Source organism: Natrix helvetica (genome assembly GCF_964273705.1).
Source record: "Natrix helvetica genome assembly, chromosome: 1".
Taxonomy (NCBI): domain Eukaryota; kingdom Metazoa; phylum Chordata; class Lepidosauria; order Squamata; family Natricidae; genus Natrix; species Natrix helvetica.
Window position 1 is genome coordinate 21,438,727 of NC_138548.1, and position 18,054 is coordinate 21,456,780.

At 44.6% G+C, this 18,054-nt stretch overlaps 1 protein-coding gene across 1 annotated transcript in view; it reads right to left on the reverse strand.

Moving 5' to 3' along the window:
- The window catches only part of SIN3B (SIN3 transcription regulator family member B), a 36,423-nt gene that overhangs the window by 9,811 nt on the left and 8,558 nt on the right, over nucleotides 1-18,054 (reverse strand). Inside the window, exons 6-13 of the mRNA XM_081935692.1 lie at nucleotides 15,202-15,324; nucleotides 14,123-14,212; nucleotides 13,126-13,244; nucleotides 11,634-11,841; nucleotides 11,382-11,498; nucleotides 8,835-9,073; nucleotides 6,677-6,860; nucleotides 5,494-6,241 (exon numbers count right to left, since the gene is read on the reverse strand). Coding sequence (XP_081791818.1) covers nucleotides 5,494-6,241; nucleotides 6,677-6,860; nucleotides 8,835-9,073; nucleotides 11,382-11,498; nucleotides 11,634-11,841; nucleotides 13,126-13,244; nucleotides 14,123-14,212; nucleotides 15,202-15,324 — 1,828 coding nt within the window. The remainder of the gene's footprint in view (nucleotides 1-5,493; nucleotides 6,242-6,676; nucleotides 6,861-8,834; nucleotides 9,074-11,381; nucleotides 11,499-11,633; nucleotides 11,842-13,125; nucleotides 13,245-14,122; nucleotides 14,213-15,201; nucleotides 15,325-18,054) is intronic.

Here is an 18,054-nt window from a genome sequence, read left to right on the forward strand (position 1 = left end):
CCTACCCCCAACCCCTCCAGACGGTGCAATAGGATACCATGGTCGATGGTATCGAAAGCCAGGTTGTTCCAAACATCTTGGAGAACTAACCACAGATCTCCTGTGCGTGTAAGCTTTCTCACATCCTTCTGTCTCTTCATGTAATCCCAGACACACTCGATGATGTTGAGATCAGGGCTCTGTGGGGGCCATGCCATCACTTCCAGTACTTCTTGTTCTTCTTGATGCTGAATGTAGTTCTTAATGACTTTGGCCGTATGTTTGGGGTCGTTGTCCTGCTGCAGAATAAATTTGGGGCCGATCATACGCCTCCCTGATGGTATTGCATGATGGATAAGTATCTGCCTGTATTTCTCAGCATTGAGAACACCATTAATCCTGACCAAATCTCCAACTCCATTTGCAGAAATGCAGCCCCAAACGTTCAAGGAACCTCCACCATGCTTCACTGTTGCCTGAAACACTCATTATTGTACCTCTCTCCAGCCCTTCGATGAACAAGCTGCCTTCTGCTACAGCCAAATATTTCAAATTTTGACTCATCAGTCCTGAGCTCCTGCTGCCATTTTTCTGCACCCCAGTTCCTATGTTTTCGTGCATATTTTAGTCGCTTGGCCTTGTTCCCACGTCGGAGGTATGGCTTTTTGGCTGCAACTCTTCCATGAAGACCACTTCTGGCCAGACTTCTCTGGACAGTAGATGGGTGTACCTGGGTCCCACTGGTTTCTGCCAGTTCTGAGCTGATGGCACTGCTGGACATCTTCCGATTTCGAAGGGTAATAAGCTCGATGTGTCTTTCATCTGCTGCACTGAGTTTCCTTGGCTGACCACTGCGTCTACGATCCTCAACACTGCCCGTTTCTTTGTGCTTCTTCAAATGAGCTTGAACAGCACATCTTGAAACCCCAGTCTGCTTTGAAATCTTTGTCTGGGAGAGACCTTGTTGATGCAGTATAGCTACCTTGTGTCTTGTTGCTGTGCTCAATCTTGCCATGAGATGAAACTGTCTTTCACAACTTCACCTTGGTAGCAGAGTTTGGCTGTCCCTCACCCAGTTTTAAGCCTCCTACACAGCTGTTTCTGTTTCAGTTCATGACTGAGTTTCAACCTACGTGTGACATTGATGATCATTAGCACCTGTTTGGTATAATTGGTTGATCATACACCTGACTATAATCCTGCCCAATCCCTGACTTTGTGCAAGTGTACCTATGAGAATTGCTGCTGTTTTGAAGGCAAAGGGTGGTCACACCAAATATTGATTTGATTTAGATTTTTCTTTTGTTCGCTCACTTTGCATTTTGACAATTGACAAAAATAAACAATCATTATTTATATTTCTGAAAGCATTCTTGGTTTACAGCATTTTTTCATGCCTGCCTAAAACATTTGCACAGTACTGTATATACATATGTATATATATACATATACACACATACACACACATACTTCATATATATATATACATACATATATGTATATACCAGTGATGGCGAACCTTTTTCGCCTTGGGTGCCGAAAGCTCACATGCGCGCGCTTTTGCATGTGCTCTCAGGCCCACCCCTATAATTTATTGCCCCCCCCCCATTGCCCTGTGCATGAGCGCCCGGCTTTCTTGGAGCCTAGGGAGGGCGAAAATGGCCTCCCCCTCCCCCTTGAGGCCCTTTGGAGGCTGGAAACGGCTTGTTTTCCAGCTTCCGGTGGCCCTGGTAGGTCCGTTTTTCGCTCTCCCCAGGCTCCAGAGGCTTTCTAGAAGCCTGGGGAGGACAAAAAATGGCACAACACACAAACCGGAAGTTCAGGAATGGACGTCCCGGTTGCCCATTGGGCCGTTTTTCTCCCTCTGGAGGTATCAGGATGCTTCCTTGAAGCCTCCGGAAGGCGAAAAAACGCCCAATGCACAAACAGGAAGTCTGTTCCTGAACTTCCGGTTTGAGCATTAGGCAGTTTTTTGACTTCGGGAGGGCGAAAAAAGGGCGAAAATCAGCTGGCCAGTGCATGCATGCATGCTGAAGCTGACTGGGCAATGCCTCGCGTGTCCTCAGAAATGACTCCATGTGCCACTTGTGGCACGGGTGTCATAGGTTCATCATCACGGGTATATACATATGAGCCGTGGTGGCACAGTGGTTCGAGTGCAGTACTGCAGGCTACTTCTGCTGCCTGCCGGCTGCCTGCAATTTGGCAGATCAAATCTCACCAGGCTCAAGGTTGACTCAGCCTTCCATCCTTCAGAGTTGGATAAAATGAGGACCCAGATTGTTGGGGGTCATAGGCTGACTCTGTAAACTGCTTAGAGGGGGATGTAAAGCACTATGAAGTGGCATATAAGTCTAAGTGCTAGCGCTATTGCCCCCCCCCCTCCCCAGTCTGATAGGACTAGCTCTAAGGCCCTTGCCAAGCTACTCTACTGGAATTAGAGAACCATCATACAACATAGTGACCTCTACTGGCCAAAAGATGCATTAGAGGTGTATTGAAGAATGGCAGGGATATCTGGAGCAGGAATGGACACTCTGGTGCTTTCTAGATATTCTGGAACATAGTACAACTGCAATATCCTCTGTCAGTGCCCATAGCCAGCACATTGGAGGGCCCCTGATTGCCTACGCCTGTCTTACAAAAGCAAACTCTTCCATTCCAATTATGATGCAGCTTCTTAATCGTTTCCTCTGATTTCAAGCAACACGAGAAGCATTTTTCTCCAACAGGGGACTTCAAAGATCACAAAACGTACAGGTAGCATGTGAAACCCCAACTGGGACCAGAAGGGATGTCTATTCTTTCCGATGTCTGTTATACCACCAAATATGCAAAGGACATAGATTGTTGTGAACAAAGTTTATTTAAAATTCTTTAAAATCTTTCTTAAGGGCCAGACTACCTTGGAGACAACAGAAATCCTAAAGGGTGATTATCCACATGGTAATTTTGCCCACTCCATCTGAAGTCCGCTAAGTAAAGTTGAGAAAAATAAAAATGTCTCTATAACAAATACAATATAGACAACCAATCCATCAAAATCATTAAAGTAAAACCAGATATAGTGCAAGCAAATCTAGGGAAAGGCATGCCATGATTTAGCTCCTGTGACTGAAAAGGCTACCTATCTTTTTTATCAGACCCGGAGGCATACAAAGGGCTAAATGTCATTGATCAATAAAGCCCAGCTTCTACTTATTCTTTTATAAAGCATTCAAAACCAGGCAGTTTTGGAATTAAGTTGCGGTGCGTAAATTAGGGAAAGAGGAGATGAGAATAGTTGCTGCCTTTAGGCCAGGGGTGGGATTCAGCCGGTACGGACTGGTTCAAACGAACAGGATGCTAATTTTACATCTGGTTCCCTGAACTGGTAGTTGCAAGGACTGGCAGGCCCTGCCCATCCCAGGAGTCTCCACGCAACCCATTTTGGATGCCAGGTAAGTGCAGAGCCCACGCAGAGGCTCCGGGAGGGCAAAAAACAGGCCTCTCAGAAGTTCTGGAAACGAACCCGTTTCCAGCCTCTGGGGGGCCTCTGGAGCCCGGGGGAAGAGGTTTTCACCCTCCCGAAGGCTCGAGGACAGTCTCCGGAGCCTGGGGAGGTGAAAATGCCCCCCCCCAATGCTGTGAAGGAGGCTGAGTAGGCCACGCCCACCCAGCAGTTTGGCTGAGAACCGGTTGCTAAAATTTTTGAACCCCACCCTGCCTCTAAAGTTTTCAAATCTAGAAATGCCTGGAAAACACCTTAAGGTTTCTCAGATGTACCCTAATCAAAAATCAGAAGGAATATCTGCAATTCAACCCACAACAATTCACTAACTGCAGCAGGAAAACGGAGTAGACGTTCTGAAGAAATAATTTGCAGGAGAGCTGAACTTTCAGAGGAATCTCTGCCCATTGGAGAGGATTAGTTGAGTCCAGTGATGGTGAACCTATGGCACAGGTGTCAAAGGTAGTAGGCCACAATGTTTTGGGTGACCCGCTACCATTCATCAACACCCAATAACTATTCTCAAAAGCATGTGCCATTATTTGCATGATTTTCAGATGCTGTGGAGGCCATGTAAAGAATGGGATGTGCTCTCACACAGCCTCCAGATCGTTTTGGAAGTAGCCCAAGAGGGGCTGTGGGAGTTTTTGGAGCCTCGGAAAACCACATCAAAATGGAGCATGCTTTCACACAGACTGCAGCCATGGGAGAGCCTTCTCTGAAGCTGCTCCAAGAAGAAAGGCCTCATACGACCCAGAACAGCCTCGGTAGGCTGCAGGGGCCTTTCAAGAGAAAGAGAAACACCACAGTCTGTGGTGATCCTGAGGAGTGCTGGACCATAGAGGCAATTGCGCCGTCCCCCTAGGCTTGTGCACTTTGGGGAATGGCATAAGACAGCCTGTTTGAGGGGTAGCAGAGGTCCTAGGGGTGAATATTCTTCTGTACTTGTGTCTGAAACATCAACGTAGGCATTTTCTGAATTTTTGACATGTTGAGCTCAAAATGTTTGCCATCACTGGCTTAATTTCCATAGGAAAAAAAATATCTCTGTAGCTCAGGATTGCAGTGTGGAGTCCTTGGTGCTCTCTGAGCGTTGGTTATATTCTTGCAGATGTTTCATTACACAAATTAGGCCACATCTTCAGTTTTTGGTTTAATCCGTTTTTTATTAAACTATTTATGCAGCAAACCAGAGGTGGTATTCAGCCAGTTCGGACCGATTCGGCCGAACCTGTAGCAGCGACCTGCCCGCCCAGGCTCCAAAACATCCTATGTAGCCTCATTTTCGACACCACACACAAGCAAAGCACATGCGCGGAAGGCCGCATGTATGCACAGAAGGCCGCATGTATGCACAGAAGGCCACACGCATGCGCGGAAGGCATGTGATCACATTTGCGAACTGGTGATAAACTTATGTCCCTTATGTCCCTTTGTGGAGAGGGAGCAGCTAACAAATTTAATTAAATAAATAAATAATAATAATAAATTATGTGAATCCCACAGCTGTAGCAAACCCATGTAGGATGTGCTCCTCTACTGATAAAAAATATAATTTCCCCTACAAAATGAAGAGTCAGTTAAGCTTCTCAGATGCAATTTGCATCCAACAGGTTCTGAGAAAACTGCCAGCCTTGCAACCCCTCATCATTCTATTTCTTTTAAACAAAAACAAAAACATTTAATTCACACGTACATCCTTTGGAAGTTTGTGTAACTGTTGAGAAACTGCCAGCTAGGCTGGCAGGAGGGATCAAGTGAGGACCTAGCTTAGAGTCCTTGGGCAGCTACCAGAGGGATAACCTTGGCCTCCTCCAAGATTCATGAAACCCTATCTGGTTGTTCCAGGAGAAGGCGAGGAGTCTGGGGAGATTTTTGTAACTTGGATAGAAAGCAATGAAGCTGCTTCTTTTATCTATCTGCAAATGGCTCTGATTGTTTGCGCCCGACAGCAACCAACGTACGCAGTTCTCCCCTCTTCCCTCCACCCAAACTCTTTCAAGATGCTACCAAAGGCAACTTACTCGGTTGCTTCAGCCTCAGCTCCATGGCGGGATCATTGGCCCGCTCCTTCCGGCCCTCGCACAATAGCTTCTCTCTCTCTTTTTCTGTCCGATATTCCAGCAGCTGCTTCTGCGCCTGATGGTAAATCTTGAGGAGCCGTGAGCAAAGAGTCTGATGAAGGCGAAGGAAGAAGTACCAGTTGTTATTGGCAAAGAAGAGAGTGTAGACATTGTCCAGGGTACGGTGGGACCGAGCGGAAGGCACGATGCTTTCCAGACTCTCTTTGTCCTTTGCAGGGCTGGCCGGAGGGACTGGAGGGTTTCTTTTGCGCAGTTCGTGGCCCTCCAAGGCAGGTGGCTTCTCCTCCATAGGGCTCGCAGGTGGGCCAGGGGGATTCCTCTTTCTCAGCTCATGGGCTTCCACCAGGGTGGATCCCTTATCCTCCATAGGGGTCACTTGTGAGCCAGGCGGGTGCCTTTTCCGCAGATCACGTGTCTCCACTGGGTGAGTCTTGGGGCTCCCCTTCTCCTCGCTGGGTAACTCTTCAGGAACCGGGTGCTCGGGTATCTGGGAGAAGAACAGGTCCGGGATGAAGTGCTGGACAATCTGTCGAATAGTAGCCTGGTCCTCCTTTTGGATAGTGGGTTGCCGTTTCACATAGTAGCTGATTAAGGCAGCCGCGTCATCCAGGATCTGCTTGTCTTCGTAGATGAAGATGAGATGTGGCTCGTTAGTGGCTCCCCTTCCCTCAGAGTGTTGCTCCTGGTGCTGGAAATACACAGAGTAGAGATTGGTGAGAGAACCAGGGCTCCCTACTCCACACGCCAGAGGAGCTCCAATGCTTACCTCATCATAGGTAAAAGTTCCCCTCGCACATATGTGCTAGCCATTCCTGACTCTAGGGGGCAATGCTCATCTCCATTTCAAAGCCAAAGAGCCAGTGCTGTCCGAAGGTCTCCTTGGTCAAGTGGCCGGCCTGACTAAACGGCAAAGGCGCATGGAACACTGTTACCTTCCCACCAAAGGTGGTCCCTATTTTTCTACTTGCATTTGTACATGCTTTCAAACTGCTAGGTTGGCAGAAGCTGGGACAAGTAACGAGAGCTCACTCCTACGTGGCACTAGGGATTCAAACCGCCGAACGGCCGACCTTTCTGATCGACAAGCTCAGCGTCTTAGCCACTGAGCCACCGTGACCCTTACCTCATCATAGACGCTCTCAATCTCATTCAGCAGGCTCTTGGAGCGCAAGGCTTTCGTGTCATTCTGCTTGAAGTTGGCAGCCTGATGGTCAAGAGACTTCAGGTAGGCCTTCTCATACTGCTCTCGCCAGATTTTGTTGAAGCCCTGCTGAGCTTCTCGCCACTCTTCTTCCTTGGCCTTCAGCCTGAAACAGAGTAGATGTCGCTCACCTTGGAAACCAAGGATAAATAAAAGACCCCAAAGAAATGAGGTTTCTGGGCCCAGCAACCAGACAATAGCAATTTATGTAGGAAGTGTAATGCACACTGATATATTAAGGCAAGTATTGCAAATATAAACAGATTAACAAGAGTTGGAAGGGACCTTGTAGGTCATCTAGTCCATCCCCCTGCCCAAGCAGGAGACAGTACACCATTTGTGACAAATGGCAGTCCAAGCTCTTCTTGAAAAATTCCAGTGATGAAGCTCCTACAACCTCCGAAGGCAAAGCTGTTCCATTGGTTGATTGTTCTCACTGTCAGAAAGTTTCTCCTTATTTCTAGGTTGAATCTCTCCTTGATCAGTTTTCATCCATAATTCCTGGTTTAGCCTTCAGGTGCCTTGGAGAATAGTTTGACCCCCTCCTCTCTGTGGCAGCCTTTCAAATACTGGAACACTGCTATCATGTCTCCCCTGGTCCTTCTCTTCACTAGACTAGCCATGCCCAGTTCCTGCAACCGTTCTTCATATGTTTTAGTCTAATCATCCTGGTTGCTCTTCTCTGCACTTTTTCTAGCCTCAACATCTTTTTTATAATGCGGTGACCAAGATGCAGTATTCTAGGTGTGGTCTTACTAAGGCTTTATAGAGTGGTATTAGTACCTCACTTGATCTTGACTGTATCCCTCTGATAATGCAATTTAGGATTGAATTTGCTTTTTTGGCTGCCCTCAGATTTTTTTTTTTTTAAAGCGGTTTGGTCTTTTGGGAATTGGGTTTAATCTTTTTTTTAACTTTTGTGATGTGTGTTTTTAATGTTGTACGCCGCCCTGAGTCCTTTGGAGAAGGGCGGCATATAAATCCAAATAAACCTGAAACCTGAGATAGATAGATGATAGATAGATAGATGATAGATAGATAAGATAGATAGATGATAGATTAGATAGATTAGATAGATAGATAGATAGATAGATAGATAGATAGATAGATAGATAGATAGATAGATAGATATAGATATAGTATATCTATATCTATACCTATCTATATACCATATTTTTCAGAGTATAAGACGCACCGTTTTCCCTCAAAAAAGAGGATGAAAATCTTATATACTGAATACAGCATTTTTGGCCTACCGAAACTCCACCCCCTTTGCAAAAATGAACGTAGAGAGAGTTTGGGAGGCTTGCAAAGTTCTCCTGAGGGTTGCGGAGGACAAAAAAGAGCAAATAATGGGCCGTTTTGCCCTCTCCAGCCCCCAGGAGCACTCTACAAGCCTCCCAAACCCTCTGCATGTTTTTGTTTTTGCAAAAACGGCCCATTTTTGCTTGTTTTTGCCCCCCCCCCCAACCCCCAGGAGCACTCTACAAGCCTCCCAAAGCTTTACATGCCCCCCCTTTTTTTTGCAAAAAAGGACCCATTTTTGTGAAAAACAGACTGGGTTTTGCGCCCCACCCCCACCCCCAGAAGCACTCTACATGCTTCCCAAAGCTCTGCATGCCCTTTTTGTTTTGGAAAAAAACGAGGTGTGCAGAGGGTTTGGGAGGCCTGCAGAATACAGAAACTTTTTTAAAAAATTTACTTCTTCAAAATCTTGATGCGTCTTATAGTCTGAAAAATACGGTATATCTACATCTATCTATATCTATCTACCTATTTATCAATATCTATATCTATATTAATATCTATCTATATTGATTGATCATTATATATAAATATTTAATATATATACTGGATAATATCTATAATATAATATAACCTCCATGGAGAGCAAAAGGATGGGAGTGATTTCAATACATTTTCCCCCTAGGCTGGAATCTTTTAGATGTGTTGGAATCACAACTTGCAGCATCCTCAGCCAGCCACGGACACAAAATATGCTGGTTAGGAATTCTGGGTGTTGCAGTCTGATTGGGAGGAAATGGAACAGATTTTTTTTAAGGGACTGTGCAGGGCTCACCTCTTCAGAATAACAGGAAGAGCGGTGATAGGGTTCTTCTTGAGGCTCTCGATGATCTCAGGTGCTTTGTCACCATAGATACGGTAGATGGCCCGGCGCTGGATCACTTCTGAGGTGCCACCGAGACAGTCATCCAACCGGAACTTCTCTTGGTCCTCCTGCGACATACGGGTCAGTTTTTTCTGTACGCTTTCTAAGACACGGATGGTTGCCAGGTTGGTCTCTAAGACAACATCCAGCTGCAAAAAGGAAGCCATGAAACAGTAAAGAAGCAAAAGGGGGAATCTCCTTTTCCATTGAACAATTATTTTCAGGAAATTAAGACAATCCATGTCAAGGTATTGATCAGATTGCAACATTGTTCTAGTGATTGTAATATAGCTGATATGTTTTAAAAAACTATAAAAGTATAAAGAATACATCAAAGCGTTTGGATTATCAGTTGTACAGCTTTAAATGGGAGGAGTGTTAAGGTACTGAGAATTTAATAGCTGCTAGCTGATGAAAGGTTGTAAGCTGTAAGCTGATGCAATGAGGCTGATTCATTGCATCTATGGTATCGCCTCTTTAAGGCGCTGATGCGAGGTCCACACAAGTCTATATATAGGTGGCTATTAGAGGATGTTTCTTTCTCTCTCTCATCATGTATTTCATTTCTCTCCTTATGTTCGTAGCTGGTAAGGGATTTATCTCTATGTATTATATGTGTATATATTTGTATATAAACCACTATTAACTATATAAAGGTTTTATTTGCTGTGTGCTGTGCTTTGCTCCTGGGTTTATCTTATAATACTAGTCACGCTGCCAAAACTCTGACAATCCAGCCCACACACTCGTGAGACAGTCACAGCTGACAATGAAACCAATCTTTCCCAAACCACCAAAACAGCCTGCTGGTTACTTTTACAATTATTTATCAGTCTTGTTATAGCTGCTCCACTCCAAAAGAGTCGTCGTACCACAATTCCTGACAGTCCCAGCCAACCATGGCATGAACTGATGTACTTTAACAACATCTGGTGTTAACAACTCCCGTGCTAAAATCTAATATAATAACAGACAAACTTTTTTCCAGATTGTAGTCGAGTTCATTTGATGCATGATGCATTGTCTCAAATTAATAACATATTTATCTATACCTTTGAGAGAGCAGAAGAAATTATGAACAGTGAATTCAAGAGGGAAATAAAATTGTTAATGGCTGTTGTCAAAAAAGGTATTGGGTAATAACGCAGAGAATGTTTACCAATGTGTTGAATAATACTCATAGAATCATTTTCAAAAAAAAATCCTTGTTCTTATTCAAGTTGTGAGTGAAAGAACAAGATCTATTAAGTTCCATTGTTTGACTAGGTCCATGCAGAGGTAGTATTCAGCCGGTTCGGACCGGTTCACCCGAAATGCTAGCGGAAATTGCGGGTGGATCTGGCCATTTGCCCCGGCTCTATGCCGTCCTATTTAGGCACATTTTTGAGGCCAGGTACATGCAAGGAAGGAGCAAACCAGTGAAACTGTGAAGTGGGTGTGTGTGCACATGGTGAATTGGTGGTAACAAAATGTGAAACCCACCACTGGTTTCATGCCAAGGTCAATAATGTTACACCAGAGGTTAAAATGTTCCCGAAATCTGAATAGCATATTTCACACTGGAAAATGAAGAGATAATTCTCAGCACCGCAGATTAAATCTGTTATGCTGATATTATTCATTGCCAGAATGGATCTGCGTCCAGAACTGGCATCTGAGACCACTGTAGAACTTGATCACTACTGGTTCTCTGATCATGACTGCTCTTGCTAGTAAACTCTTTTGATACACTTGTAATCCAAGATATGTTATGCTCCAAAAAGACTATGGATCATTTATAATGCAACTGGCTTTAGTTGAAAACAGTATACAGGGGGACCTCACAACCATTAATTTAGTGATTATTCAAAGTTGCAACAGCACTGAAAAATGTGACTTATGACCAATTTTCACATTTAAAACCACTGCAGCGTACCCATGGCCACGTGATCCAAATTTGGGCACTTGGCAACTGGCATGTTTTTATGACAGCTGCACTTCCGACAAGCAAAATCAATGGGGGAAGCTGGACTTCCTGATTAGAATTTGATGCTTAGTTGAATGTATAGTTTACCAACAAAGAAATAAAGGGAGACTGGTATAGATTTATTTCAAGCTATTTAGCTCTCATACCCTTTCTGGGATTAGAACTTGGGCTATTTGCATATTAGGTAGATGTATTAACCTCTAAGCCAGAAAGGGCATGGCTAGCTGACGAGAGCTAAATAGCTTGAAATAGATCTATACTAGTCTCCCTTTATTTCTTTGTCAGTAAAATATAAATTCAACACAAAAATAGTTTGTCACGAAGCAACTGCCTACGAAGGCTCCTGGACTGGGGCTGAAAGGCGAAAGCGGAAGCAGTATGCTCCATCCCATGGTTGGGTAGACCAGATTGCCTGATAGACCAAAAACACTTGATACTTAGCTGCTGACCAAAAGGACACACTTAACAACTGTCAGATGAAGGAGACGCACCTCGAAGCGCTCATCTTCACACCGATGTAGCTGCTCCTCATAAGGAGTTTTCTTAGAGCTGACAAAGGTCGAGTCCTCAGACCAAGACGGGAAGGAAACCCAGGTATCATTTAGCACCTGCAGAATTTAAAACACACACTAAATCAGCCGGCTCTTCTCAGCATCTTCCTTCATGGTCCTGCTCGCCAATGTCTGATGAATCCACCTTGCCTTCTCCTCTCTTCTCTACAAGGAATTGCAAGCGCCACCTACCTCTTTGCAAATAGCTGTCCTGCCGCTGCACTTGGGTTGCTGGTAAGTCTTGGGGAGGGCCCTGTAGCTGGAGCCGATACGCTTGCAGGAAGCATAGTCAATTTCCCGGCACATCCCATCCCCAGAGCGATCGCTCATTGGGGAGGCAAAAGAGAGCTCCTTCACGCCCAGGAATGACTTGAACTGAGCAAAGAGTTCAGGGAATTTCCTTCAAACCAAAAAGATATACAAGCAAACATAGGCTAGAAACTGACAGGCAAAAGAGCTCTTTTTGAGAAAGAGCACACTGAAAAGTAGCAGCCTGCCTTTCACCACTAATCACCATTAGAAGATAGAGAGAAGATGTCATTTCTCTAGGGCAACAGCCAGTGGTGGGGTGCAACTGATTTAACAACCGGTTCGGTGAGCACAAGTGCGGACCTAACGCGCGCTTCGCAGGTGCGCGCAGCGTTCATAAACCACCCATTTTAACCTTAAAAACTTACCTTCTATGTCAGTGCCGGTGAGTAAAACAGCCGACACGCAGCAATCCACTGTGCTGCGCGAATCAGCTGAGCTAAAGAACAGGGAAATATAGGAAAGGAAAGGGCAGGGACGGGCGTGGCCAACTGCTCATCAGAACTACCAGTTCACCTGAACTGGCTGAATCCCACCCCTGGCGACAGCAGACAATAGTCTTTTCCAGGAGGTACATGTACATCTACATCATCATCATCACCACCACCACCACCACCACCATCAATTTTTCTTTGGATTGTAATACCACTGGAGAGGCCACGGTTGAAATGTCTATCCTTAATGGTTTTATTTCATCCTTAATGAAATACAAGAAACAAAGCTGAAATTTCAACTATGCAGCCTTGGGGTTTTCTAGGAGGAATGGAAATGTGGAGCTGAGGGATTCGTGGTCTTAAGACTGCCCATCCCTTCAAGAACTGTTGAAGCAACAAAAAATTGCAGCCATGAAATACTTCATGTAACCATTACACAACTGCGGCAACCGTGTGCAGTGTGTTGTGTAGCCTGGGCTTCGGCTGCAAAAATCTGTAAAACGGTTCTTGTGTTCTCAAAGTTACTTAACAATTGCGATTATACAACTATCAATGGTACAATATACTAGCTCATTATTTTTTAAAAAAACAAAACCACACAGGGTCCATTGACCCACTTATGATTAATTCCAGTGAATTAATTGCAACAATTCTCAGTAAGAGACTAACATCTCAATTCTAATTTAATAAAAAAAGACATTCCTTCATGCTTTCAGGAAGAGATTATTTGGGAGACTAGTCTCACAATAGCCTAAAGCAGGGTTGGGCAAGTATGGCAACTTTATGATCTGTGGACTTCAACTCCCAGAATTCCTGAGCCAGCCTGGGAGTTGAATTCTGGGAGTTGAAGTCCACAGGTCGTAAAGTTAGCATAGTTGTCCATCCCTCGGCCTAAAGGAGCTCTGGGCCCAAAGTTCAAAATGTAACATCGTCTCTCTTACCCCAAAAAGGGTGTGATCAGCTGAAGCAATTCGGAGCCAGAGACCAGCTCTTGGTTGAAGAGAGCAATGCAGCGGAGGAAGTTCTCATAGACTTCTTGGCTCTTGAGGACTCGACGTACCTACCAAAATAGCCAGAGAGGAAAGTGGCACCTTCTGTTGGCCAAGCACCAACAGACCACCCAGACCCTGTGAAACTCCCGTTTCAGCTCTTGCAGGAGCTGAGCTCTCTAACTCAGACAGACAATCATCTGGCAATATAACCGGAGGAACTGCTTTAACCAAAGTGAGTGCAGCTTGCTTAGGAGCTTTAGGGGCAGAGGTGGTATTTTGCCCCTTTGCACTGGTTCAGGTGAACCGGCAGTGGCGGCGGCGGGAGGCTCCGCCCACCCGCTCAGACGTCATCACGGACGCTTTGCGCATGCGCAGAAGCAATGCAATACAATACAATACAATAGCAGAGTTGGACTAGGGACTAGCTTTCAAACAAAAGGCATTTTCTCTTCGGGGCAGCTGGGGGCTATTTGACTCTCCAGGGGCTTGAGGCTACATCCAGCTGCTATGAAGATGAATGCTGTCCTTCAGTCGATACAGGAAATAAACCAGACTATAATACAATAGCAGAGTTGGAAGGGACCTTAGAGGTCTTCTAGTCCAACCCCCTGCCTAGGCAAGAAACCCTACGTATACCGTTCCAGACAAATGGCTATCCAACATCTTCTTAAGGACTTCCAGTGTTGGGGCATTCACAACTTCTGGAGGCAATTTCTGTTCCACTGATTAATTGTTCTAACTGTCAGGAAGTTTCTCCTCAGTTCCAAGTTGCTTCTCTCCTTGATTAGCACCGCGCATAAGCTCCCAGTTCCGAAGATAAGAGCATTCCATGCCGGTTTAGGGGCCTTCCCACCACCAGCAACCCAAAGCTCTTTTGCATTGCAAAGGTAAGTCTTTGTTCATGGATGACAAGCTCTGTTTCTACCAGAAAATACCAGTAACAGACCTTGTCAAAGAAAGAAAACTCCTGCAGGGTTCCATATTTGCCCACAGTGGCAACGGAGAGGTCCTTGGTCCCACGCAGTTTCATCTTTTTCTGTTGGGAGCATTTCAGAAGGAGAAGCAGCTTAGAGGTTTAGCGCTTAGAAGCAGCTCTTTACCTGTTCGACTTTTCATGGCATTAGGATCACCCCCCCCCCAAATACTCAGTAACTTATATTAACGTTTGTATCCCCTAAACAGCAAAAGGGCAAACAGAGACCTTCGTAGGCTTCTGCTGCTCCTCCCAGTCATGCCTACATAAAAGTAGAATGGGTAAAAATGGATTTATGCTTGTTAACAACTTCTGCAATGTTAAGACGTGTAGACTTTCAGCTCCCAGAATTCCCCACCCAGCCAGCGGGAGATTTAGGTACAGACATGTTAAAAGTACTGAGTTGACAAACATTGATTCAGACAAAACGTTTTCCATAATTGTCCTTCCTACCGTAACATTATTTTTCTGTAAATCTCAGAAATCTAGCTGAAAAGTACATTTTGTATAGCACCAAACGGTTTCTTTTTTGTAAAATGTTATGCTAGTTGTGCCTACAGGTGGTAATAAAAAGTATTCTAACTGTGACGGTACCATTTATGGAAAAAGCCTAAAGTAGGAGAGTTTGGAGGACTAGAGGGTCTCTTCTCCTCCTCCTCTTTCAAAATAATATGTCGTAATAGTTTTTGCAACAAAGAACCTCTCCATCTTTAAACAATGCTACAGTTTAGGAGGCCCTTGGTGCTCTGAGCTTGGTTCTTTCCTTGAAGACGTTTCATTACCCAAATTAGATAACATCATCAGTGGTAGTGTGAGTATATATGCTACTTTATTAGTGCTACAATTGGCCAGTTTTACTTTTAACAAGCCAGCATAGCTAAATATGAGGAATATGCCATGAGTTCAGCCTTTTTTGAGGAAAACGCTGTCCTTTTACTTCTCAAGGGCAGAACCAATCAGCCAGACAGTTTCAGCTAAACAGGCCACCTATATTTCAGAGCCTTCAAAATCACCCTTGCCCTTTCCCCCAGCTCTGCATTCAGTTCAGATACCTTGGCTGGGCTGGGCCCAGGACGAAGCAACAGAGACCGGGACCGTTTCTTACTGTTTTCTAGATGTTTCTCATGATCCATTTTGGGGATACTGTTGGCATCACACGGCCCATTCCCTGTGAACTAAAATCAAAAGGGGAAAGATGTTGGTTACTGTTTGTTTACTGGCCTTTATTTGTTATTGTTTATCATTCAGTTTTCATTGTTTTTAAAGTTTGGTAGTTGTCCAGAGTAGCGTTTGCCAGGTGGGGAGCTGTATAAATTTAATAATAATAATAATAATAATAATAATAATAATAATAATAATAATAATAGAAGAAGAAGAAATATCACGACCTGGCCATCAAAACTACATGGCTATGGATGAAGCATGTAACAGTGATATCCATTGTCATCAGAGCACTTGGCACCATGTCCAAGAATTTTACAAGATACATCAACAAATTGCAGCTTCCTGCAATAACAGCAGCAGAACTGCAAAAAACTGCGCTACTCGGAACATCTTATATTTTAAGAAGGTACTTGGTTGATACCTAGGACGCTGGCAGCAAACCGTATTAACCATTAGCACCAGTCACTGGTATTTGTAATGCATTCTTGAATGTTCAGTTGGCTGAGTTTCATGTTTAATGAATAAAGTATATAATAATACAACGCCATGACAGAGTTGCTAAAATCATTCACTCGAAATTGTGCCAGAAGTTTGGTTTTGAGTGCAGCAAAAACCACTGGGAACATCAGGTTGAGAAGATTCTAGAGAATGAAAAAAGTCAAGATGGATGACAACCGACTCAAGCTCAACCCTTCCAAGACGGAGTGGCTGTGGGTACCAGCCCCCCGGTTCAGCCAATTAATTCCATCATTGGCCATTGGGGGCATTCATCTTGCCCCCGTGGAGCGGGCGCGCAATTTGGGCGTCCTCCTGGATGCCCGGCTGTCCATGGATGACCATGTGACAGCCGTGGCAAGGGGGGCGTTCCACCAGGTTCGCCTGGTGCGCCAATTGCGCCCCCTACTGGACCGGGATGCCTTGCGCACAGTCACTCATGCGCTGGTGACGTCTCGCTTGGACTACTGTAACGCTCTCTACATGGGGCTTCCCTTGAAATGCACCCGGAGGCTGCAGTTGGTCCAGAACGCAGCCGCGCGGGTAATTATGGGGAGTACTAGGTACTCCCATGTGACACCGTTCCTGCGCGAGCTGCACTGGCTTCCTGTGGCCTATCGGGTGCGTTTCAAGGTCTTGATAACTATCTTTAAAGCGCTCCATGGCTTAGGACCTAGTTACTTGCGGGATCGTATTCTGCCCCATACATCCCTGTGACCAATTCGCTCGCACAGAGAGGGGCTCCTCCAGGTGCCGTCCGCTAGACAATGTCGTGGGGCAGCGCCTAGGAGTAGAGCCTTCTCTGTGGCGGGCCCAGCCCTGTGGAATGACCTCCCTCCGGATATTAGGAATACCTCTGACCTCCGCTCCTTCCGTATTAAGCTTAAGACCCACCTATTTCAAGCAGCTGGCCTGGCTCAACTTTGATCTAACCATATCGCTCCTGACGGGTTTTTAACTGGGTATTTTAATTATATTTAATTTCTAGGGGTTTTATATACTGTATTTTAATTGTTTTTATCATCGTCCTCCTCCTTGTGTATGTTACAGTCTATGTCTTTACTATATGTTTGTTTTGTTTACATATTTATTTCGTATGTTTTGTTGTACGCCGCCCCGAGTCCTTCGGGAGAGGGTGCGGCTAAGAAATAAATATATTATTATTATTATTATTATTAAGATCTTGTGGGATTTCAGAATTCAGACTGACAGGCACTTGGTCTACAACCCACCTGACATAACAATAGTTGAAAAGAAAAAAGTTTGGTTCATTGACATTGCAATACCTGGTGATGCGCAAATTGAAGATAAGCAGCAAGAAAAAATCACAAAGTACCAGGACTTGCAAATTGAAGTTGAGCGACTGTGGAAAAAGAAATCGTGTGTTGTCCGGATTGTAATTGGAGACCTTGGAGCAATACTTAAAGGGCTACCTCGCTATTTGGAAATTCTAAATTTATCGGACTTGAACATTCTGATTCTACAAAAAACCACCCTACTTGGAACAGCTTACATCCTCCGACGTTACCTTAACAGTTCCTAGGACCTTGGTTAGGATTTGAGCTGTTGAGCTACCAACCAGCCCCAAAGGCTGTGAATCTCACCAAAGATTTAATAATAATAATAATAATAATAATAATAATAATAATAATAATAATAATAATAAGAAGAAGAAGAAGAAGAAGAAGAAGAAGAAGAAGAAGAAGAAGTAGTAGTAGTAGTAGTAGTAGTAGTAGTAGTAGTAGTAGTAGTAGTAGTAGTAGTAGTAGTAGTGGTGAATGGGCAGAGAAGATGATGGCTCCCTTTAATGAACTTGAAGGACATCTCAAGCCAGAATTGGGGAAAAGGCTGCTATGAATCACTTGCCACCATCCAAGGAAGGGATTGCTTTTATTCTTTTTTTCCCTTTTGAACAATTAATTTTTCTGCCTTTTTTTTTTACAAGTTTAGAAAAAGAAACCCAGGATTTTCCCTCCTGTGTGCTTTTGCCTCGCTTCTTCGTGATCCATGATGCCAGCTGACATGGTCAGGACAATGTACCCGAACTGATGTGAAGGCAGCTGGTTGTTCTGCCACTTTTCCAAGTCTTTCAGCTGGATATCAAATCTGGGACTGACCACACCGCACTTGTTAAAACTGCCTGTGAGATTCACAACAATTTCGCCAGCTCTGTGGTCATCAATGATCTCAAATTCACCTATGTAGCCATGTTTCATCATCACGGCTAAGAACCGTACAATTACACC